The 25458-nt window shown below is 38.9% G+C and overlaps 1 protein-coding gene across 1 annotated transcript in view; it reads left to right on the top strand.

Moving 5' to 3' along the window:
• PTPRR (protein tyrosine phosphatase receptor type R) overlaps positions 1 to 25458 on the top strand; it is a 259664-nt gene that overhangs the window by 154111 nt on the left and 80095 nt on the right. The window contains exon 7 of the mRNA XM_049627421.1: positions 11338 to 11600. Coding sequence (XP_049483378.1) covers positions 11338 to 11600 — 263 coding nt within the window. The remainder of the gene's footprint in view (positions 1 to 11337; positions 11601 to 25458) is intronic.

The following is a 25458-nucleotide window of genomic DNA, read 5'->3' as shown; positions in this document are numbered from 1 at the left end:
TTTCAAAAATATCCCTTCCTTAGCTCTTAAATGCCCCCAAAAGACATCACACTACATACTATTCAACCAACAGTATTGCTAAGTGTCCTATTGGTTTTTGTTCATTTATGCTTCCCCTGCTGGGGAGGGGTTTATGTTAGAAAGATTAGGGCTTAGTTGGGAAAGGCAGAGGCTGAGTAAGTCTAAACTTGAAGGATATAAAACATTTAAGGCCTTGAACATGGTGATGATGGGCATATTTCCTCGAGTCTAAATATAGGAAGCAGTAAGGACACCCTAAAGCTTCCATCATCATGAATTCAGAAGCGTCTGGTCTCCTTTGGGCACACATTTAGAAAGATTTCTAAGAATTGTGACACAATAATAAAAAGAATAACTTAAACATTGAGTAAGAAATTTGATTTTTATGTATTAAACGGTGGAGACTGAGAGGGAAAAATTTAATGAGACAAAGTTGGAGATTTTAGGGAAACTATGACTGAGACCTCTGGGCATTTTTTAGTATTTTAGAGGGTGTGTTTTTTTTGTTGTTGTTGTTGTTGTAATAGTTAATTGCACTATTTTAACACATGCGGTTCTTCTTTTCCTTAATCTGAGGAATCTTGAGGGCTTTTTTCTCTCTTGTCAGTCACAATTAGAGTGTTTTTCTGCTTCACAGATGAAAAGATGGGAGGAAGAGGAGAATTCAAGGAGGTTGAGAGTGCTAAAAGCAGAGATTGCTGGGGGTGCGTTGGGAGGGGTGGACGGATAAGATTGGGCAGAGCAAAGGCTAGGGTAAAGGAGGGAAGTGGGAAAGCAGATTCCTGAGTAGCCTCTGAGTCCTGGAGGGCAGAGAGGCCCAGCAGAGCCTGCTTTTACCATGTAGGACTTGGTCCAGGCTCTGCCTCTCTAACTCAGGAGCACCTGCATATCCAGCATGACTGGATAAATCCTTTCATGACATATTGGTCTCATGAGGCAAAAGAATCTGTGGTGGCCACACTCTCAACCCCTTGGGGCCAGAGACTAGCTCTTCTTTTCCCAGTTTTTGCCAAGCATCAATGTAAAAGTCAGAAACCTAGATAAGTCTGCTCCAAAGTTACTAGAACAAATCGAGAAAGGAATGTTTCCAAAGTATGGGTGATTGCTGTCCACTTGGTTGGCAGTTAGATTCATCCATTCATTCAGTCTACAAATTCCTGCAGGGGATACGCTGTGGACCTGTGGTTGGCACTGTGGCCAAAGGAGAGAACAAGATCCCTGTTCTTGTAGGACCTATACTCTAAAGCGGGGGAGGGGGGGACACAGATAATAATTTAGTACTTTTTTTTTAAACAAATACTGAACATGCTGCATGATTCCAAGTATTTGACCTTCTGGAAAAGGCAAAACTTTAGAGATGATCAAAAGATCAGTGGTTGCCAGAGGTTTCAGGAGAGGAGATGGATAGGTAGAGCACAGCGGATTTTTATGGCAGTGAAACTATTCTGTACAATACTGTGGTGGTGAATACATGGCATCATGGATTTGTTAAAACCCATAGAATGTACAACAAAAAGAGCGAGCCCTAATCTAGACTACGGACTTCAGTTAATTATAATATCCAGTATTGGCTCATCAATTGTAACACATGTGACCACACTAATACAAAATGTTAATAGGAAAATTGTTTAGGGAAATAGGGGAGAGAGGGTATATGAGAACTCTGTACTCTTTGCTGTTTTGTGTAAACCTAAAACTGATCTTAAAAAATGAAGTCTATTCATTTTTTTTAAAAATTATATATTGTGCAGCACTGTGAAGAGATACCTTAATAGTGAGTGAGCAGAACAGAACCCTCGGAGACTTCCAAGATATGTGACAATGTGGGGAGAGGGCCTCCCAGGCAGAGGACAGAGCAGTTGAGGTGGGAATAAGCCAGCCTCTCTGGGCTTAACAAGAAGGGTGGAAGCTGAAAGTTTTAAGCAGAGCTTTGATGTGATTTCATGTGTGGATTTACAAGAGCAGGTGCTGTGCTGGTGAAGAGTGGTTGGGGACAGAACACGAGGCAAAGCTGGGAGCAGTAGGACTCTTCTGGAAGCCATTGTGTTAGCCTGGTGACAAAGATGATGATGGCCCAGAGGAGGGATGGTGGTGGAGATGGAGAGAAGTGAAAGGTTGGGATTTATTTGTAAACGGAAATGACAGGATTTGCTCCCTTCTCAGGGAGAAGGAAAGAAAGAAATTAAGGTTGACTCCTCATTTATTTGGCTGAGTACCTGGCTGGTGGAGCTCCCATTTCTTGGGCAAGGAACACGTTGGAGGTGGGGGTAGTGAGAGAAACAACACTTTTCATGTGTCTTCCAGTTGCCCTTGAATAAATGAAAGAAGTAGAATGATATATTTCAAACACAATCTTAAATTTTCATGAGAAAAGGTCGCTTTGAAAAGTCACAGGGGAGGGGTGCCTAGGTGGCTTAGTTAGTTGAGCATCTGACACTTGATTTCAGCTCAAGTCATGATCTCACAGTTCATGGGATCCAGCGCCATCAGGCTCTGTGCTGATTGCGCAGAACCTGCTTGGGATTCTCTCTCTCCGTCTCTCTCTGCCCCTCCCCCGCTCGTGTGTGTGTGTATACACACACACACACACACACACACACACACACACATACTCTCTCTCTCTCTCTTTAAAATAAGATTTTAAAAAAGGGAAAAAACGTAACAGAGGAACCAGCACTATACATGAAGGAATTAATACTGATAGAAAAATTCCGGAGCACCTGGATGGCTCAGTCAGTAAAGCGTCCAACTCTTGATTTGGGCTCAGGTCATGATCTCATTGTTCGTGAGTTCAAACCCCTCATAGGGCTCCATGCTGACAATACAGAGCCTGATTGGGATTCTCTGTCTCCCTCTCTCTCTGCCCCTGCCCCACTCTCTCTCTATCTCTCAGAATAAATAAATTTTAAAAGAAAAAAAAATTTTTTTACCTACTCAGACTGGATTTAACATTAAGTTAAGTTTATCTGATGCAACTATAACACTGACATGTCAACAGTTCACATTTAGGGACTTGTCAAATGTGATTCTCTAAAAAAGCTTATCTTTGCTCAAGTACTTTTGATAGTGACCTTGATTTAAAGTAAGTTTTTTACTTGGCTCTCTCAGTAATAGTTGTGCTATCACTTTTGCAATTTTCAAACACATAATATTCTGATTCTATTTCCCATGATTTTGTTGATCCCATGCAAAAGAAAAGACACAATACAGAATTTCCCCTCTGGCAATAACTATATGTATGAGAGATCAAATACCATTATTTCGATCCAGCCTTCCTACATACCACAGAAACAAAAGGCATATGGTTTTATTATGAAACTTTATAGGTAAATTGCTGTGATGGTGGATTATGTGTGCTATGTAACAATAACATAAGGCTTGGCAAAATTTTTGAAATGTGGCATATTGTTTACTTTCCTTAAAATAAAAAAAAATTATATTGCCAGGCATAAAATTAGACATGCATGACATTTTCAAATGTGTGACTTATTTAGCACCTCTCAGATGTGAATGTAGAGTGGGTGGAGCGACAAATAGACAAATACAATTTTCCAAGGAAAAGTGTGTGGGCAATTTCCAATCCATTCAGTCTGTTTTAGGTAGGGGAAATTTATTACTAAGAATTAGTTATTAAACTTCAATAAACAATGGAAAGAACATTTATCATCAAAATTAAGTCTTCAAATGTACTTAGAGGTTTATTACAAAGTGCAAAGGCATTTATGAAATGTAGGTAGAGATATCTGCAAGCCAGATTGCTTCTGGAAAGCAATTTTAGAAAATACAGGAAAAGAGCTCTTGATGTCAACAAAAGTTTTAGCGTGTTAGACCCATAAAAAAGCCAATTATTAGTCATGTAGAAGTTTTCTAGTCATGGTCTTGGTAGCTGAGACAGGAAGTTGTATGTCAGATCACCTGCTATAGCCTGAGCCCCATGCAGTGAAAACATGTCACAGGTGGACATAAACAGCTACCCTCTTCTAATTGGTTTTATATAATTGCTAGAGACTGAGGGAAATGGGAATAGATTTCTGGCTGGAATGATCTGTTTACAGAACCATTTCTGTAAAACATACCATTTTCAGAGTAGGCATGTGCCTTGAAGCAATTTTTAATTTTGTCCTATCTTAATAAAAACTGTTTACTTCTTAAGTATTAAGAATGCAATCCTCTTAATAATAAAAATCATAACAATAGTAATATTTAATGTCTTCCCTTTATTGCACACTTACTGGTACTAAATTGGCACTAAATTTACTGTGTGGTCCTAAATACTCCATGTATTTTTAAGCCACTTTATTGAAGTATGATTGACATACAAAAAGCTGTGCAGATTCATGGACACAACTTGGTGAGTTTGGAGATAAGTATATACCTATGAAACCGTCACCACCATCTTTGTCATAGATCTTCCTATCACTTCCAAAAGTGTCCTCCTGCTCTCTATTTTTTTATTATTTTTTGAAAGCTTATTTATTTTGAAAGAGAGAGAGAGCGCATGCATGCATGAGCCAAGAGGGGCGGAGAGAGAGGGAGAGAGAGAATCCCAAGCAGGTTCCATGCTGTCAACGTGAAGCCCAACACGGGGCTCAGTCCCACAACCCTGGGATCATAACCTGAGCTGAAATCAAGAGTCAGATGCTCAACCCGCTAAGCCAACCAGGCACTCAATTTTTTAATTATTATTATTTTGTATTGTGATAAGAACACTTAACATATGATCTACCCTCTTAGCAAGGTATTTTAAGTATACAGTGTTGTATTATTAACTATAGATTCCATGCATAAACACTTAATGTATTTTAGTTTGCTAATTTTACTGATGAGGAAACCAAGATCCTGAGAGGATCAGTGACTTGACCAAGAGCACACAAAGGGACTGGGTAATTATATTGGGGAGAGAGGAGGATCTGTCCTGTGCACTGTCGAGTATCTAGCAGCATCCCTGGCTTCTGCCCACTAGATGCCAGTAGCACCCCACCACACACCCTAGTATGACAACCAAAACCATCTCAGAACATTACCAAATGCCCCTGAAGGGCTAAATCCCTGCTGGTTGAGAACCACTGTCTTACAACTTAATTCCATGACAACCCACCTATTGCCAGGTAACAACATCTTCCATTCTTTCCATGTGTTGTCAACCAAGTCTCTCTCTTGAGTATTTTGTTTAAATTTTAGGGAAAGAGAGAAAGGGGGGGGGGAGGAAGAGAGAGGAAGAGAGAGAAAGAGAGAGAGAGAGAGAGAGAGAGAAAATCTTGAGCAGATTCCATGCTCAGTGCAGAGCCTGATGCAGGGCTCAATCCCATGACCCTGGGATCATGATCTGATCCAAAATCAAGAGTTGGATGCTCAACCAAATGAACCGCCCAGGTGTCCTCACTCTTGAGTATTTTTAAAGTGTCTTGTAAGCATTATATATTCTCCAAGGCGTAGGCATCAGTTCTACCTAATCAAAGGCGTAGGCATCAGTTTGTACACATATGACACAGATTAAAAAGCTGACCTGTAACCAGCGATGAAGTAAGCCAATGACTGTAAAAATATGTGGCAAAGGTTCTTCAGCAAGAACATAAACTCATGAAGTAAAGAAGGACTTTGGACTAGAGCTACTTCTATACCAATATAATCATAAAAGTTACCTGTCAAGAGCTATTGAGAAAGCTGTTATTTCCTTGGCTGTCTCATTTTCATTTTTGAAAATAAGTATTTGCTTCTCCAAATTTTCATTTTAAAAATGAAAATATGCTTCTCCAAATATTCTAATTTGGAAATGAAAATATGCTTCTCCAAAACCCAAATGTAAACAGGCAATCAAATGTTCTGATGTACATATTATATTCAGATGTGAAGAACTAAGAATATATAACATATGTATTATCTTTTATTAAAGATATTTTTGTGAAGGTACAGATATATTTGTTTCTCTTCTCATTCAAGTAAATAGCTGGCTTGCAATTAAGAAATAAAAAGTTAGGGACACCTGGCTGGCTCAGGCAGAAAAGCATGCAACTCTTCATCTTGGGGTCATGAGTTTGAGCCCTATGTTGGGTGTAGAGATTACTTAAATAGATAAATATTTTTTAAAATAATCAATAAAAATAAATTAAAAAGATGTCCTGCCTTAAATTCTATTGCCTCACCTTTTAGTAATTATGTATTTAACTTAGCAATCTTGTGTTATCTTATTGGTACTGTTCTAGTATTTCTAGGATTTTGTTTGCGCAAAGTGGTGGCAAAGTGCCTTTGAGGGTTATGAAAACTGAAGAGAAGCAGTAAATTAACTGCCCCCCCCCCCAGTTCTTAGGCATCATACACAGGGTAGGGATATTTATCTTCAATGTTTTCTATCCTATAGCTCGTAAAAGTAATTATAATAAGAGTAAGAAGATTTGTCACTTAATACTAGATGTCTTGTTTTTTTCTTATGCAGTAATATTTCTCATAGGAATATTTAGCACCATCATTTTCAAAAATTTAAGATTTAGCTTTACCCTACCTTTGTCAGTGAACGCCACCAGTATAAAAATTTCCAGTGTACGAGGAAGTGAACTGAATAAAAGACAAAAAGGATTATTTTTAATTGCCTGACAGTTCAATTTATAAGAATGCATTTGTAGTTATACTCCCTAGGTGCATAGTCCTTTTCCTTAAAGAGAAATTTTAATCCACAAAAGATATACTCTTAGATTTGGTGGTGTTGAAAGCCAGTGGTGAGAACCGATCTGCAGCAGATGTGAGGTCAGAGTCAATCGTTAAGAATGATAGCATGGCAAAGAGCAGCACCAGAAGTAATGTAAGGGTGTGGAAAGTACATGGGTCTGCAAAGCAGAACTGCCCCAGGACTTGGATCTGCCCTCACTGACTGCTGACTTTGGGCAAGCCACATGATTCAGATGGACTGTAATTTTTTCAATGTATAATTAAGTCAGAAGGACCTATAGTGATCATTCTAACTCTGATTCCATCTGTATCCCTAATTTCAAAGACACTTAGGGGGCACATGCACCCCAATGTTTATTGCAGCACTGTCAACAATAGCCAAATTATGGAAAGAGCCCAAATGTCCATCAACTGATGAATATACACATACACAATCGAATACTACTCAGCAATGAAAAAGAATGAACTCTTGCCATTTGCAACAACATGGATTGAACTGGAGGGTATTATACTAGGCGAAATAAGTCACTCAGAAAAAGATAGGTATCACATGACTTCACTCATATGTGAACTTGAGAAACTTAACAGCTGATCCTAGGGGAAGGGAAGGAAAAATAAGATTAAAAAAAAAGAGGAAGGCAAACCATAAGAGACTCTTAAATACAGAGAACAAACTGAGGGTTGATGGGGTGGGGGAAGAGGAGGGAAAATGGGTGAGGGGCATTAAAGAGGGCACTTGTTGAGATGAGCACTGAGTGTTGTATGTAAGTGATAAATCACTGGATGCTACTCCTGAAGACAAGACTACAAGGTATGTTATCTAACATGAGAATTAAATAAATTAAATAAATAAATAAATAAATAAATAAATCACTTAATGTACAATCACTCCTATTTCTTACCTCTCTGCCCAAACCTCTGTCTTGTTATAATCTGAGATGTTGGACCTGAGACATAATTAAATTTCATTTTCACTCATTTTTACATAATTTCAAAACTCCCTTTTATATCACAATTTCTAGTTCTTCAGTTCTTAATTTTGAGTCATCTTTCTCATGAGTTTGGGTTAATTTTTTCCAGGAAATGTACACAGGCAGTATATTCCCTGACACCTTGTGTATTTGAGATACTATTAGCTTCATTCTCATGAACTTCAATTTATCGAGGTGTGGAATTCATGCATTTTTTTTGTAAATGCATTTTTTCCTCTGTCACAAAAACTCTCCCATTTTCTCCTCACATTTATTCTTTTTTCAACTGACATGTTTTTTGGCTGAGCACCTTTTTCATTCCATATCTCTAATTCCATGAGAACAGGGTATAGTCTATTTTGTTCATAGCAGAATCCTCAGTAGGTCTCACAATACATGACATTCAGTGGGCACTGAAAAATAGTTCTGAATGATTCACAGCTCTCTCACTTAGTCTGGTTTATCGTTCACAGTGACTTTTCTCTGACTTCTGTATGCCATTGTTTCCCTTGTTTTAACCTTGTTCTCTTATCTTTTTGCTATATATTCCAGGCAATCTCCTGACTTTGCCACATATGCCACTGGCTGTGTTTTCTGCATTGTCATTTCCGTTCTTTGCTGCTTAAAAGATTTTCATCCTGCTCCCGAGTTTTCAGCTTTTAAAATGCTTTTCTTCTTCATCTCAGTCTGATACCTTTTCATCTTACATTGTTGTGTTTTGCTTCTTTTTGATTTTTTAGAATATTATTTTGTTAGGCAGACTTTTTAACAACATATTTTTTGCCCATTTCAACCATTTTCTATTTTTATCATTGTAGTAAAGTTGACATACAATGTGTGTTAGTTTCGGGTGTACAATATAGTGATTCAACCATTCTATATATTACTCAGTGCTCAGCATGAAAAACATAGTCACCACTGCCACCACACAATGTTATTATAGTATTATTGAGTCTATTGCCTATGCTTCTGTTACTTCTATATTGTATAAATGGAAGTTGGTACCTCGTAATCCCCTTCACCTATTTCCCTCATTACCCTACCCCCTTCCCTCTGGCAACCACCAGTTTGTTCTCTGTATTTATGAGTCTGCTTCTGTTTGTTTCTTTGCTTATTGGTTTTGTTTTTTAGATTCCACATATAACTGAAATTATATAGCGTTTGTCTTGCTCTGATTTATCTCATTTAGTATAATGCACTCTAAGTCCATCCATGTTATTACAAATGGCAAGATGTTACTCTTTTTATGGCTGCGTAATATTTCATTGTGTATATATGCCATCTTCTTTATCCATTCATCAGTGGATGGACACTGAGGTCGCTTCCGTATCATGGCTATTGTTACTACATAATGCTGCAGTAAACATAGGTATGTATATATCTTTTCGAATTAGTGTTTTCATTTTCCTCAAATAAATACCCACAAGTGCTACCAATGTATTTTAAGAACATTAGACAAATATTTTCTAAAATTTTCCTGAAATACATTCTCAAAGGTATTTATCTTCTCCATTATTTCAGATTATTTCTTTCTCAATTTATTTCTCAATTTAATTTTTCTGTTTATTAATTCTTTAACAAATATATATATATATATATGTATATATATATTTTTTTCCAGTAGATTTCAAATATAGATATAACTAGAATTTAAAAGACTTTGAAAGAAAGACTTAGTCTTAGGACTAGTTAGAGTGAATATGATTGAAAAGTGCCAAGAAAGCCCTCTCCCTTAAAATATCACTCGTTCAGCTAATGGATTTCAGACATTAAACAAGGGAGTTCAGTTGGCCTAAAGCTTTTTAAAATGCAGACATTGTCAGTGCTGTAATTACAGACAATGGGTTAAGTCACCCCTTTATGTGCATTAACTTATCAAGTCACTTCCTGAGAACATACTTGAAGAAATACAAGGGCATCTAGTTTCTTCTTTAAGTTTATTTATTTTGAGAGAGAAAGAGAGAGAGAGAGAGAGAGAGAGAGAGAGCAGAGGAGGGGCAGAGAGAGGGAGAGAGAGAGAATCCCAAGCAGGTTCTGCACTGTCAGTGCAGAGCCCAACACATGGTTTGAACTCAATGAACCATGAGATCATTACCTGAGCTGCAACCAAAAGCTGGCCACTTAACCAACTGAGCCACCAACTAGGCACCCCAAGGGCATATAGTTTCTGCGGTAATTGGAGTAGAGGAGTCAGCATTAAGAGAAAAAAAAATCAAATCATTATGTTGTATGCCTTAAACTATATAATGTTATATGTCCATTACATCTTAATAAAACGAGAAAAGATAAAATAATCTTTTTTAAAAAAGTTGAAATAGGGGTACCTGAGTGGCTCAGTCAGTTGAGTGTCTGACTCCTGACTTTGGCTCAGGTCATGATCTCATGGTTCATGAGTTCAAGCCCTGCATTGGGCTCTGAGCTTACAGCTTGGAGCCTGCTTGGGATTCTGTCTCTCTTGCTCTCCGCCCTCCCCCCACTAGAGTTTTCTCTCTCTCAAAATAAATAAATAAACATTAAAAAAAAAAATTCTCTCCCTCTGTCCCTGTCCCTCGCTTGCATACTCTTTCCCTCTCTAGAAAATAAAAGTCAATCATAAATTAAAAAGGAAAATAATAAATAAAAATAGAAAAGAAAAACTTATTAAAAGAGAAGGCTGAGGATGAGAAACAAACTCTACTTCCTCACAATTCAGTCCATGGAGGGTTTGAGCAAAGTCAGCCCAATTCCTTCAAAAATTTAAAAATGACAATCCTACCATTTCTGAAGTGAATTAGCCATTCCAGAAAGGACTCTGAGAATGGAGGAAAGTAATATATTTGCTTTTTCCTACATGCATTCAAGATTAAAAAGGAGAAGGTGCCTGCGTGGCTCAGTCGGTTAAGCTCCCGACTTCAGCTCAAGTCATGATCTCGTGGTTCATGAGTTCGAGCCCTGCGTCAGGCTTTGTGCTGACAACTCAGAGCCTGGAGCCTGCTTCAGATTCTGTGTGTGTCTCTCTCTACTCCTCTTCCCACTCGCACTCTGTCTCTCTCTCTCTCTCAAAAATAAGTAAACATTAAAAAAAATTTTTTTAATTAAAAGGGGAAAGAGGTAAGAAATGAAATTCTGGTTATCCAAATTATTCTTTGATAAGTGCCCTACATTTAAATTTTTCAAGAAGTTACAAGATATTCAAGTTAATACATGGCTAGTGTGGATATCTACCAACATAAGAAATTAAGATTTATAACATAACCATGTTTTCATTATATTTTACAAGATTTTATTCTCCCATGTTGTACTGGATGCAGATCTCTGTTTCTGTAAATGTCATCAGCCCATACATATTTCATGGCTCTTCCTTTCATCAGCCTTCCATTTCAGCCATTTTGAATAAAGATTTGCATGTGATCAAACTGACATCTGGCACTTTCATAAAATTAGCCAAATTTTCTTTTGAATATATATTTGAAGAATAGATCCATTAACACATTTGTTTAACAACTAGAAATACCAACCATATCCTTTTGGGGAAAAAAATCTCAATATAATAAAATTGAGAGACCATTCTGGAAGGCTTTGCTTAGTTGTATTATCATTGAACCTTCATTTTAGTTTGTCTTCTGGGTTGGGTTGGAAGAGATTATATTTTGTTGTTTAGTGTGCAAAATATGACAGCAAGACTTTGTATCTCCTTCTATAGATTCTTTACAGATTAAAAGAAAAGTTTCAGTTTTCCTTGCGACAAGATAAAGAGAAAAATCAGGAGATCCACCTATCACCCATTGCATTACAGCCAGCACAGTCTGAGGCAAAGACAGTCAACAGCATGGTCCAGCCCGAGCAAGCCCCAAAGGTGCTGAATGTGGTTGTGGACCCTCAAGGCCGATACACTCCTGAGATCAAAGCTACCACCGCTGTCTGCCCTTCTCCTTTCAAAATGAAGCCCATAGGACTTCAGGAGAGGTAAGAGCTTTTCTGTATCCCCCTACAGGTTACTTTTTTTTTTAAGATTATTCACCAACTAAAAATGATAGAACCAGAGATGATTGGCATATTGGATTTAAAATCGCTTACTGCCATCTTGCTATGTTACAAAGAATCTAGCTATGTTACAAAAATATTTTCGTTACCTCAGATTCCATTTAACCTGTAGAGACCCAAGCCAAGGTCATCTTCAAGTACAGAACAGCTTCTATAATCAAATGTACTGAGTACATTTTAAGGGCTGATGATGTAACATAACACTATCTCCTTTAATTGTCATTGAAACTCTGGTAGATAGAAGGACTAGGAATAAACTTAAGGTATTTCCTACCAAAGCCCACATTGTTTGATGTGAAGTGGGAAGAATCATTGTCACAAATCAATTTTTTTTTAAGTTTTATTTATTTATTTTAAGAGAGTGTGAGCAGGGGAGGGGCAGAGAAAAAGGGAGGCAGAGATAGAGAATTCCAAGCAGACTCCACACTGTCAGCACAGAGCCCGATGCACAGCTTGAACTCACAAACTGTGAGATCATGACCTGGGCCAAAATCAAGAGTTGGACACTCAACCAACTGAGCCACCCAGGCACCCCACAAATCAATTTTTTATGAAGTTGTCCCTCTGCTTCTTCTGAGCAAACAGTAAATCTCAAAATCCATGACATTTTTTTTAGTTGCTTTACCTGCCTTTGTGATGTACTTATACTGACACATTCTCACTCAAAACAAAGCCAATATATGAAAACCATGATATGCAAAGTACATAAAAGAGCTAATTCTTTACTTCCCCCAAAATATTAAGTAAAGCTTTCCCAAGGTATTTCTTTCTTTTTAATTTTTTTTTACATTTATTCATTTTTGAGAGACAGAGAGAGGCAAAGTACAGCAGGAGAGGGGCAGAGAGAGAGATGGACACAGAATCTGAAGCAGGCACTGCTATCAGCACAGAGCCCGACATGGGGCTCGAACTCACAAACCGTGAGATCGTGACCTGAGCAGAAGTAGGACACTCAACCGACTGAGCCACCCAGGCACCCCCACCCCCCACCCCGCGTGGTATTTCTTAAAGTAAGAAGCTTCCTATCTATACTTAAAATATGAATGGGGTACTTGGGTGGTTCAGTCGGCTAAGCATACGACTCTTGATTTTGGCTCAGGTCATGATCCCAGGGTTGTGGGATCAAGCCCCCCTTTGGGCTCCGTGGTAAGTGTAGAGCCTACTTAGGATTCTCTCTCTCTTTCTCTCTCTTTCTCTCCCTCTGCCCCTCTCCCCCATTCACTCCCTTTCTATTTCCCTTTCTCTCAAAAAAAAAAAAAAAATATATATATATATATATATATATATATATATATATGATTGATGTTATATCCAACACTGCATGTGAGGGTAGTGGGGGAACTGAGAGGCTCTCAAGGTACACTCCCCTGGTTCATTTTCCTCTTATTTTCCTATATCTTCATTTTCTGTCACTGTCCTTTTTGTTGTCTTAGGTTTTCAGATCACATCTCTAAATATATATCCCATCACACACACACACACACACACACACACACACACACACACACACACTCACACATGCCACATCCCTTTAGAAAATATAAAAACTTCAGAAGACCAAAGTGGTCATTCAAATTTTTTGAAATATTGTCCAAAAAAATGAATGAAGTAAAAGGAAAGGGATTTGTTGCAGTGATCTCTAAAGTCCTATAAAGGGAGAACACTTTGACTCCATAACAGAAGAAAAACAGAGAGCAATCAAGTCTTCCTCCCTTCCTCATCACCCCCAAATACTGGTTGGTTTCCTGATGGATCCATGTGGATCTCCAGGTACTATTTTCTTAGTTGGGTACCACAACACTGCTGTCTGGGCTGTAGACAAGATGGAACTTTCTCCTGGAGACTAACCAGGAGTCCGGAGAACTGGATTCCAGACCCAGCTCTGCCCTTTGCTGGATTGAGTGGCTTCATATGCGTCATTCACCTATCTGGGCCTTACTTTCTTCATCTGTAATATGAAGGGGTTAAACTTGACTTCTTTGCTTCCTTCAGGCTCTTTTGCTTTTGTCACTCAAATGAGTTTTGTACATTGATTTGCTTCTAAATGAAACCTCAAAGCAAGTATCTGAGGTGATGTACCACAAGCGGGGTGGCAGAAGAGATTTGCTCCGATGAAAGCAATAAGGTGGTCATTTTCTACAGATGATTTAAAGATGATAATAAAACTACCTAAAAGTCAGACTAACTTTTACTATCATCATGCACTGCCAATTCTAAGCAAGGCCAGTGGTGAAATCCTCTAGGAAGTACCTATTGCCAGAATCCTACCTTTTGTCGGCCACTGCTGGGCATGTTGGAATTTCAAGCAGCATAAGGTTAACTACTCCTTTATTCATTTAAATGAAGCGAACGTTTGAGAACGGAGAGTACAGGGATGGTGTCTTACTCATCTTCATGGTCCACGTGGGGACTCTAGCAGAGTAAGTGTGTAATCAGTGTCAGATTCCCTGCCACCTGGTCTACAAACTTCCCTGCCTCCCCACCCATCGCCTCCCACTTCCTTCCCACCTCAGGGGAGGAGAAAGCTCTTCTGTCCACATGGACCTCTCCGGTCAGTCGCTCCCACTCCTGATAGCTGGCTCCATCAATTTTCCTTCTCTGTTTTCAACTGTGCCCCCTTTGCTAACGTGGTGACTTTAGCATAGATTCTCTTGTATCAAAGAAACTTCTTTAACCCATTTCCTTCTCTGGTTCTTGTCTCTCCTTCCTTTCTCAGAGGAGTGTCTTATTAATAGAGTAGAGTGTATTCGTTGCCTCATTGGTCATTTTCAAACTTTAATCCTTGCTATTTGCACACTTGCCAAATTTATCAATGGCCTAAACAACAAATACAAAGCACATATTTCATTTCTTTTCCCATCTAGCACCAATGTCTACTTCATTTCTAAAATCTTCTCCTTCTTTGGCATCCAAGACACTATCCTTCTGGCTCTCTGGTGGCCACCGTTGGGTTCCCACCTAGATTCCTTTCTTCCCTTAGCTTCCAAGTTCCAGCAGAGAGGCTGATTTGAGCTGGAGGCACTGCTTTAGGAGCTATCCGGGTGTCAGGTAGCAACAGAAAAGGTGGTTGTGGTTGGATTACTTAGGGAGGTGGGTCCAAGGTAAGAAGAGGGAGTGGGGAGGAGGAAGGGCATCTGGAGAGGGAAATTCAAGTGTCACTTCCTCTGGAAGCCATTCCTTCCTTCTCCTTTTTCCTCTAGCCCACTTCACCAATATTACTCATTCAGTTTCATCTCCTCTGCCCCCTTCTACTTTAGCTCCACAACCCTGTGTGCATACAATATTTATAGCATTTCTCAAGTGTACGTAAAACTAATCTATCTTATCCCATTGACTAAGCTTCTTAAGGACACATATATGGTTTACATGTCTCTTACATGTAGAACATAATTCCTAAAAAGCAAAAGCTCCTGGAAATAAATGCTTGAATGAATGAACGAATGATCAATGTTGTAATGAATAATTCTCAGGTGAGTTTTCAGATGTAGGGAAACACTGCTTTTCCCATCACCCCTTCTTCCTCTATTCTCACCCCATTTTTTCTGCCATAATTCCCTGCTAAGATGGTATAGTGATGTTTCAAGAGTGGTAAAATATGACAGGTGTATAGTGTTCCATGCAATCAAGAAACATTTCTGAGTCTTAAAAGCCTTAAAACTTAATTTATGCTTATGTGTTCTAATGGTGTCTTTAAAATAGACTTGTGTTTTATATCCCTCCATCTCCTGATCCTGAAGTGAAATAATAATCCCTTGTTTATTGTATGGAAATCTGGCTTCATTAAAATCTCCATGAGACCATAGAGGCTGAACTATGAGTCACTTGTCCCCCAAATATTTTGGGTCATGCCATATAAATCTCTCATCTCTGATGGAGAGAATCTATTCCTGTGACATTATTAATAATAAAGTATAATTTAAAAAATAAAATAAATAAATAAAAGAAACTATAGAGACCGAATGTGAATGCTTTACCTAAATACAAAGAATATATCCCCAAAATTATGAAGATAAATTTTCCAACTAGTCACTATTATCATATTGATTCTTGTTCCTCGGATTTTCTCATTATTGATTTCTCTTTTTGGAACCATCACCCTGGGCCCAGATCTCATTAGTTCTTATTTGAATTACTGTGTCCTGTGATCATGAGAATGACACCAGGAGGAGCATGTGTTACATATTTCATTTATTTCATCTCCTCTGCCTGATCTAATCCTCTTCTCTCCTCCTTCGATTCATACCATACACTCTTCAGATTTATTTTGCTGTAACAGTACTTGCATTGTAAGAGTACTGCTGTGTAAAAATCCTCAAAAGCTCCCTTGTGCCTACAGCCTGAGGCCCAGACCAGCTTGCTGGGCCTTAGAGGTCCTATACTATTGGACGCTGATCCTTCTCTCCAAATATGTTTGCTGCTACTCCCAAAATACACCTTCCGTTCCATCCAGTCTTCTCCAGTGTGCTGTGGTCCTGTCTAAATTTGCATCTGTGTTCACCTGGTCCCTCTTCTCTCTCCTCCTGTCTATCTCTAGTCTCTAAATCCCAGCCAAAACTTAACCTCCTACCGTTGGCTGTGACACTTACCCATCCCCACAGGGATTCTTAACACCTCTGAATTCTCACATGCACCGCTCCTCTAGCAGTGATTTTCATTAAAGAATAATTATTCAGAAAGGGACTAACACTGGTTTTCAAGTAGTTTGTCCTGTCCCGTCACCAGCTTGGAAGACCCTTCAGGACAGGTATAGGCTCAAATGCTCTTGTGTCTACCATGGTTCCTGCGACCCTGGTACATTGTAAACACAGAAAAATATTATGGACTTTCTTAATTAATGTGCCTTTGCATCTAGAGATCTCATATATTTCCAAGGAAACTTCCACAAGAACAAATAGCCTAATGATAAACTCCAGGGCTAAGTCTCTGTGCTAATATTGCTTCTGACATTCACTAAATAAGTGAGTCAACAAGATAATTAAGTCCTATGTTGTGTCGTTTCTGCAATGTACAAAATAGGCATGATAATATCTGTTCTGCCTTTTTTCAAAGGACACGATAAAATTAACAACCAAGAGGTGCCTGGGTGGCTCAGTTGGTTGAGCATTCGGATCTTGATTTCAGCTCGAGTAGGGCCTCATGGTTCATGGGATCAAGCCCCATGTCAGGCTCTGTGCCAACAGCCAGGAGCCTACTTGGGATTTTCTCTCACCCTCTCTCTGCCCCAACCCTGCTCGCATGCTTGTGTGTGCTCTCTCTCTCAAAATAAGTGAATACACGTTTTAAAAAAATTAACAATCAATATAAAATGGCATTTTGCCTTTAAGAAGGAAAAGGAAATCTAGCATTCTTTCTTTCTTTCTTTTTTTTTTCCCTGTGGTCCCATTCCATGAGCCTGTTTTAGCTCAGTTTGAACTCAGGAAAGTTGAAACTTTTTTTTTTTAACTGAATTGATAGGGTTGAGCCTGCCATTTGACATCATAAATATTTTTTATTTTATGTTTTCATACATACGTTTTAAAATGTCAATTGACTTGTAGTTTTTCTCATCCTACTGATAAATATATGTTTATAAATTTTACCGTTTAATATAATCTAATAACTACCGGTAATATTAAACCCGCTGTCATCTAACAGATGAGTTCATTTCCCATGGTGAGTCTATGAGTTGAAGAGGTGCATTCAGAGGTCTGCCCCACACCTATTGCATACAAAACTGGGAACTTGTTTGCTCACCTGTGATGAGGAGAATAGCACATGCCTTGCACAGCTCTGGTGATAGTTAAGCTGGACAACAAGGTCACATGCTGACACAGCATGAGGCCAGAGCCGGCTCCTGTTCCCTCTTCTCTTGTCCCATCCCGGTCCTCCTCAAATTCCCTGCTTGTCACTCTCAAGAGAACTGTATACGAACCAGCTTCCAAATTTCCAATAACCAAAAGATCACACTCAGTCCCTAGAATGATACATTTCCTTCACTTGGGAAAGCAGAGAACTCGAAAATACAAATTCCTACAAATTTCTTCTTTATGCTACTGTATGACTAACAGCCAGTTTTATGGGAAGGAAATTAACAGGCAGACGGGTAGATTCCCACTATTTCTTAATTTGATTTTCCATTAGAAATAAAAGTGGGCAAGAATAGTCAAGGAACAGTCCATAAAGGGTGTTTCGTTTAACAGGGCACCCTCACTCCTCCCGACATTTTTTCCTCAGTGGGCTGATAGGAATGTGGCATTAACGGAGGTTTTCTATCACACCTGAGGCCTCCGCTAGCCCCCAAGGTTTGCCATAATGAATGAACATTCTCTAACTTTTCTTTAACTCTACCATGATATGGTTTCTTTAGGTGTCCATAAATGTGCAGATGATGATGTAACACCTAGCTATGTCACTTTAAAGGTTTTTTAGGGGTGCCTGGATGGCTCAGTCAGTTAAGCACTTGGCTTTGGCTCTGGTCATGATCTCATGAGTTCAAGCCCCGCATCTGGGCTGCTGGAGCCTGCTTCGGATTCTGTGTCTCCCTTTCCCTCTGCCCTTCCCCTGCTCACACTCTGTCTCTCTCTCAAAAATAAAGAAACGTTAAAAAAAAATTTAAACAAGTTTAAAAAAAACAAGGTTTTTTAGGCTGAGCCTGGGAGATTTCTATCAAAGTTAAAAATGCCTGCAGCAGTGGAAGCGATGGAAACATGGGCCTGGCCGAGAAAATGCTGAGTATTTTACATCTAAACTAAAAGTTGCATTTACTATAATTTCCTCTAGGCAAGGTGGAATGTTCTGACTTCTGTCCCCTGCTCTCCCTAGTGAAAAAACATTTCAGTGCTCAAAAATTTTGACTTAGAAGATACCTAATTGCTCCTCAACTAATCTCCCTTTGGGAAATACAAGAAAAGGATAGAATAGACACAACTGAATGTGAAGGTACAACATTTACAAAGACAAAACTACTCTGGAAATTAAAATCTGTATTCATGAAATAGACCCATCATTTTCTGTCTAGTGAAACTAAGACCTAGAATTCTCCTTTAGGTCTTAAGTGAGAAAACCATAGCCTGAGACAAGGAATCTTGTCCAAGTGACTTATTGAGACAATGCTCTCAGGAGAAGCCTAAAGGAAAGTAGGGGAAGCAGAACAGAGGAGAAGCCAAGCAAAGAGGTGGTTTCAGCTGACATCTGATCTCAGCCTGTTCAGGCAGGGAGCCCTGGAGCATGAGTGGCCCCTCACGAACAGTTGTTCTACCTCAGGGTGGGCATCTGCACCCCCATGTCAGTCAGCCGTTGACTTCAGGCCATCCTGGGGATGGTGGAGGCATAACTTTGTAGGCGCCTCTGGCCTAGGCCACTCCCATCAGCCAAGGATGATTCTCCAGAGAAGCGGCAGCTGTGGGCCATTCACAGCCAAAACTCCCAGCAGTGGGGGAGGGATAGGGAGGGGCGGCAGCCTGGTAAAGGTGATCTGGGTGGAGCGCCCACAACATGACTACACTGGCCAAAGGTGGTGACGCTAGTTACAGCAGAGCTAGGTTTATACTCCAGGCTTCCTTGATCTTGCCTGTGATACACATACCAGGAAGCCTTCTTCAAATAAGCACCAGTCATTCTGATGGAACCTATGACCCAGCACCACCCAGCGCTGTCTATCAACCACAACTCATGTTTTTCAGTCTGACAATATGGGAATCATAACATAACACATAACAAACAACCATCTAGAAATTAATCCTAATTTAACCCCAGGTAATGTCATTCAAAACAATTCAATAAGATTTATTGGCACTTTACATGCATTATTTCATTCAATCCTCACAAGGGACTTATTAGCCCCTCCTTATGGTGAGGAGCTGACTGCTCAGAGAGATTAGGTTATGGGACAAATAACATAATAGTAAGTTCACTGGGGTTGTGAGAGTGACAAATAGAATGTGAACTGAAGCAATCTGGCTCCAGATGCTAAACTTGTTTAAGTACCCCTAACAAGTACTACCTTGGAGTGTCAGGGAAGCACATTTCTATATTCTATGGAAAATAAGTAAAAAATAGGTTACAAATCAATGTATATACTAAGTAGGTATATTATGGAGTGTCTTGCTGTTATTCCTCTTAGCAAATTTCATGCTGGGCTTTCAAATGTCTTTCAGATTCTAAACAAGTAAATTTCAATTTTATGAGGTAGATTCAAAACACTCAAAGTGGAGGGTGCCAGTCTGACTGCCAGTCTGTCTCAGCCTTTCCTCTATTTGGTTGTTGCCATTCTAGAGGCCCGGTGGTAATCCAACATAAATTTGCATATAACCACTATGCTCTACCTCCTTCTAGCTGATACAGTTGATATAATCTTAGGCTTCCCTTGGTTTTGATTATCACATCCTTATAAATTACTTTTATGGGGATATCCAGAGTTGGGGAGGCCTTGGAAATAGGCACAAACCCTTTGTTTACAGTGAACATCAAGCTGTTTTCCTCTTTATTTGTAGGATAGACATGAGTGCATTTTTATGGAGGTGTGTTGGTATTCTGCAGGGTTAGAAAAACAGAGCTGTAAAGTGTTCCTTATTAAAAAAAAAAAACCCACGGAGATTAAGAAAATGGAGGCCAAAGTTTTGAAATCTGCCTAAAAATCAATGGCAAGTCATGAGACAAAAGGTAATAGTGGTTAATGAAAGAAAGAAATGACAGGGGATACAACCCAGGGACAGAAGAACAAAAGCCAAGATATATTTTGAAGGAATTAAAAATAGGGGAAAATTGGCCACCACTTGTTGGCCAGCACAGACCTAGCTTTTCTCAAAGCATACTGAAATGTTTGAGACTTTGTGGCTGAGTGAGTCCCAGGAGTGTAGACCCAGAAGCGGCTATGATGGCGGTCACTGTAATAGCTCCTTTCCTCTCCCCACCTTCCCTTTCCCTGGGTGGCCCCTGGAGGAATAATAGGAGTAAGGGCCATTGGGTCCTCCTTTCTGTGTCTTCCATCAGACCACCCATCACAAGGGCTCCTAGGTCCTGAGATTCAAGCAGAAAGAGTTTCTCAGCATGCCATCCCGACCCATCTTTCAACACCCATTAACTTGCAATCTGATCCTGGACACTGGCTTCCAGCTTTACTTGGTGGTCTCCATTTCTACTCCCACGATGGGGGTCAAAGCCCAATTCTTTTCTGGGAACTCTTAGAACCATTCTGTAGATATGATCTATTTTTGGAGAAAATTATGCCTACTTCCCCTAACTGCATAATGCTGGCATTTCTATAGAGCTCTCCTGTTGTCTTGACCCTAAAGAAGAGGTTGTTGTGGTATAATGTTTTCAGGTTCACTGATTCCTCTCTACCCGTGATCTATCAAATTAGAGTTTTGATATAGAAAGTACTAAAGGCAGGGCTTTTTCAAATGAGATTTCAAGTCTTTGCTAGGGGACCATGTTCCAGATCTAGATGTACAGGTTGACAGAATTAGGTGAAGTGGCCTTTTTTGTGGAAGCATTTTAATCAGGGCAGGCACAGATGATTCCCAGAGTACGTTTTGCTTCCTATTTTGAGAAAGACCAGCTCTGAATATTTGTACTGTGTCAGGAGATTTTACCTTGCAGGCAAATGGTTGCCTTTGGAGTTCTTTGAAATATGTAACAGCTCAGGGATCCACTACATCATTTTCTGGACTGCTCAAATATTGTTTTCCTATGAAGTGAGTTTCCACTGTGTTCTCATCAGATTTTCCTAGCTATTAATACATGACTTCTATAGCAAAACAGTAAAAAAAAATCACAGATCGCCCACAGCAGGTGACTCTAGCAAAATTATTTTTCAAGTGATGGATTTGTTGTTGTTGTCTTACCTGCATGTATATTACAAACGTTAAAATGACATTTGCATTCAGTAATGCTTCCTTATTATCTCGGTGTAATTTAAACATGGTGGGAGTGCTCCATTCTTGGATATGTTCTGAAACCAGCCTAGATGAAGCCTATCTGATCATAGTATGTGCAAATAGTGCCCTCTAGTGGAGAACCGCATGTTGAAGCCATTCTTAACTAGTCTCAACTAGGGAAAGGAAGCTCGTTCTTGTTTTTGTTCAAAAAAAAAAAAAAAAAAAAAAAATCCATGACTGTAATGTCCTCTCTGGCAGGTAAAACATAATATTTTTTGACAGGTAGTTTAGAAAAATGTCCCAGTGTAGTGATGAAAGAGCTGTAACTTAAGAAATAACAAATTGGTGTGAACACTTTGAAATATGATGTGCTTTCTACCAATGCTTGGCATCCAATCATTTTCATTTCTCATTCAATCCACAAGTTATTTTAAAGACAATGGGTCAAATTAAATTATTATTGCCTAATATGTATTATAAGATATAAATCCTCTTACTCAGCCAATTTTTATTCTAAATCAGAGGTTTGAATATGAGCCTCAAAAATGCTTTCTTTTTCCAGGCACCCCCCAGCCTGCCTGCCCCAATCCTCATTACCCTCCTTTTCTCTCTTGATTCTGATTTCCCAACATGGTGGTGTCTATAAAGCAATGCCTGACATACTACATATTCCATGGATATTTGTTAAATTTCAGTATGAAAAAAAAAAAAGAACAAGTCCTTAAAATTAGGTTAATTTTATGGAAAGAAATACTTCAAAAACAAAGCCAAACAGATGATCCCCGTCATCTCCCTCTTGGCCTACAGATGTCAGTCTCTGGTGCTGGCAGGTTGCCCAGTCTCGTTAACCACCACGAGGGGAGAGTCTGAGCTCATGTCCTTCATGTCCTTGATATCACACTACACCGCCAGGCTGTAAGGGGAGCTTATAAAAACCCTTATTCCCTGCTCTGAATATGGTTTCCTCAATGATTAGTTTTATTCTTTTTATGCTTTATTTGCCACTGCATTTTGACTTCTACATTAGTATTTTGTTACTGAATCCTTACTCAAAAGAATATTCACTCCTGAGAGAATCCTTAGTCTACCTGAGGATTCTGAGAAACAAATTGGAATTTTAACTCCACTTTAATCACTAATGATCGAAGAAATGATTAAGTGCTAAAGGGCTCACTGCAGTGAATACATAAAAAGAATGGAAAAGACCTGCTGTAGCTGAAAAGAATATATCTCAAATGTGGATCCTTAGCCATGTTAAGTCTCCAATGGTTGCTCAACACTGCTCAATAATCTGTTGCTTTTTCAGTCAGCTCTTTCTCATTGCCCCAGGCAGTTTTTCCGAATCTGTACTGTGTTCCTTGAATTTCCCTTCCCCCATCCATCCATAGAAGAAACACAGACATCTGGAAATAAACTACCTCTACATCACCTCTCCTCCCCTGATTCCACAAATACCTCCTCCCTCCCTCCTTCTCCCTCTCTCTCTCTCCCTCTCCTACCATATATACAAGTCAAATCGCCTAAGAACTCATTTATCTATACTTCCTTACTTCCTAGTTCCACACGTATAATAGGGGCTCTTAAATTTTGACTGAATAATACAAAGTTAGGCTTATTCACCAGAGTTAGCCTTGCTCAACTATTTCAGCTCTGAAATGTCCATTTAGTTCTCTAAAGTCCCGGGACATGGAAAACTTCTCAACTGCCAGTTCATTCCTGGGTGCTTAATTTCTCCACCCACTTTATGTGACCAATGAGTTTTAAAGTCTAGACCTCTGCTCAGTTCAATGTATAAGTCTTGTAAAATTAAAGAGATTCTATCCTGAACCTGTTATTACAGCACAGTTAGGCATCAAGACATGAAAAATCAAGCAGTTGAATGATCTCGTATATATATAATAATGGTTTAGAAATCTAAACAGAGATCTCAAATAACAAGATTGCAGATTTTTCCAGTCAAGTCTAGACTTCATCTTTGAACATCCTGTAGAGCTTTGTATGAGGTGACTATCCTTATTCTTGTCTTTACTTTTCTAACTGCATTTTAAAATTTCAGTCTTCTTTTTAAATACTCATGAAACTTGTACAGAGGGAAAATCCTTCCATACGATTTCCTGATACAAGTAATCTTTATAATCTTGACCATAGCAATGATAGCTCGATTTTCCATCACTGTTTTGTAGAAGAGAGTATTTATTTCACTTTTTAAACCAGCTTTTACGTTGTATTGTTTCAACTCTAAAAGTGTTTTATTGTCGCTCCATCCTCATAGTTCATGGAGTGCTAAATGCATCGAAGGCAGTAATTAATAGAAAAAAACGATAGAAGCAACTTCTATTCTGGCCAAAAAGCATATGAGGGAAAGGCTTCGGTATTAAAGCAGTTTAGAGTAGAGTGAATGTACTTCTAGTTCAATGGGTGAGAATCAAAGAATGTAAGCAATAAAGCATTATGCATGTGCCAGGTTTGGAGGGTAAGATCTCATGTATTTTGTTATTTGGACAGATTGAGTCTAAGAGCTTGGTTGATAGATATTTTGGAAGCATATACACAGAGATATTATTGTAATAATAATACAAAGAGATATTACTGGAATAATTAACCCCTATTAAATGTGAAATCCTTGAGAGCAATGAGGGACGTGCTCAGCAAATATTATTTAAGGAGTGGTGACCCAAAGATTCCTGATTTCTAATTTAAATATATCCTACTAGATATGACCTGTAGGGGGTGCACTGAAACAACAGTATGCATTCAAAGTGAAAATCTCTGCGTCTCTGTGTGTGATAGAAATTCTTAAGCTTGGCTTTACAGCCTCTACAGTGAACCAGTAAACTCTAGGGTGGGGAGAGTATCTCATGAAATCTTTACTATGGTGTCAATAAGAGTCTCCCTAAAGTAGGTTTAATTGTCAGTCAGTACTTTCATCCCCCTAAGGGTAAGAGCATAAAATGTCAAGATCCTAAAAATATTAATAACAAGTAAAATAATAAAACGTGGCTTGGGGTGCCTGGGTGGCTCAGATGGTTAAAAGACCAGCTCCTGACTTCAGCTCAGATCATCATCTCTCGTTTCTTGAGATCCAGCCCTGCCCTGGATTCTGTGCTGACAGTGCTGAGCCTGCTTGAGATTCTCTCTCCCTTTCTCTGCCCCACCCCCGCTTAGGGCATGCTCTCCTTCTCTCTCTCAATAAATAAATAAACTTTAAAATAATAACTTTTTTAAAAACATGGCTTAAAAGTGGTTATTTGACCCCACACTTTTTTTTTTTTAATCGTCATTATTCTTCCAAATACTAAACTGTGTAATTCAGTAAACTAAATCGTAGACTCCTTGGGATGTGGCTATCTTAACACCTTTAGTATCCTTATTGCCCACTGAGGTGCCTGGAGCACATCAGACCTTAATAAATACTGAATCCCTTCCCTCATTCTCACTCAGTATTGGTGGCAGTGGTCATGATGGGCATGGTGATAGTCTGGAAATAGACGGTGGTAAAATTAGAACTAGAGGTTTCTTCAGTAGTCAAACTGCAGCATTTTAGAGTTGAGAGGAAGCTTAGAGCAATGGCTCCTACTAGAAGCTCCCAAACCTAATTTCATTTCATACTCCCCCAGGGAAACTCGGTAACATTTCTCAATATTCTTCTAGCTAGAAACATTTCTGGATAGAAAAACTTTTCCCATATAGATAGAATTTCTAGATAGAAAATATTCTAGAATCAAACTCAAAAATTTAGCCTTCATAGCCCTAAGGAAGAGTTGAGGAGATAGATATAGATATATAGATATAGATCTTTACACATGGTAGATATATATTGATATATACATATATATTTTAAGTGTTGCATATATTTGAATGCATGCATATAATCAAACATATATTTAACTGCCTGTGTATGTTCAAATATACTTAAATTACTA

Source organism: Panthera uncia, chromosome B4 (genome assembly GCF_023721935.1).
Source record: "Panthera uncia isolate 11264 chromosome B4, Puncia_PCG_1.0, whole genome shotgun sequence".
NCBI classification, from domain to species: domain Eukaryota; kingdom Metazoa; phylum Chordata; class Mammalia; order Carnivora; family Felidae; genus Panthera; species Panthera uncia.
The sequence above is the reverse complement of the archived record's forward strand: the minus strand, read 5'-3'. Positions and strand labels throughout refer to the sequence as shown.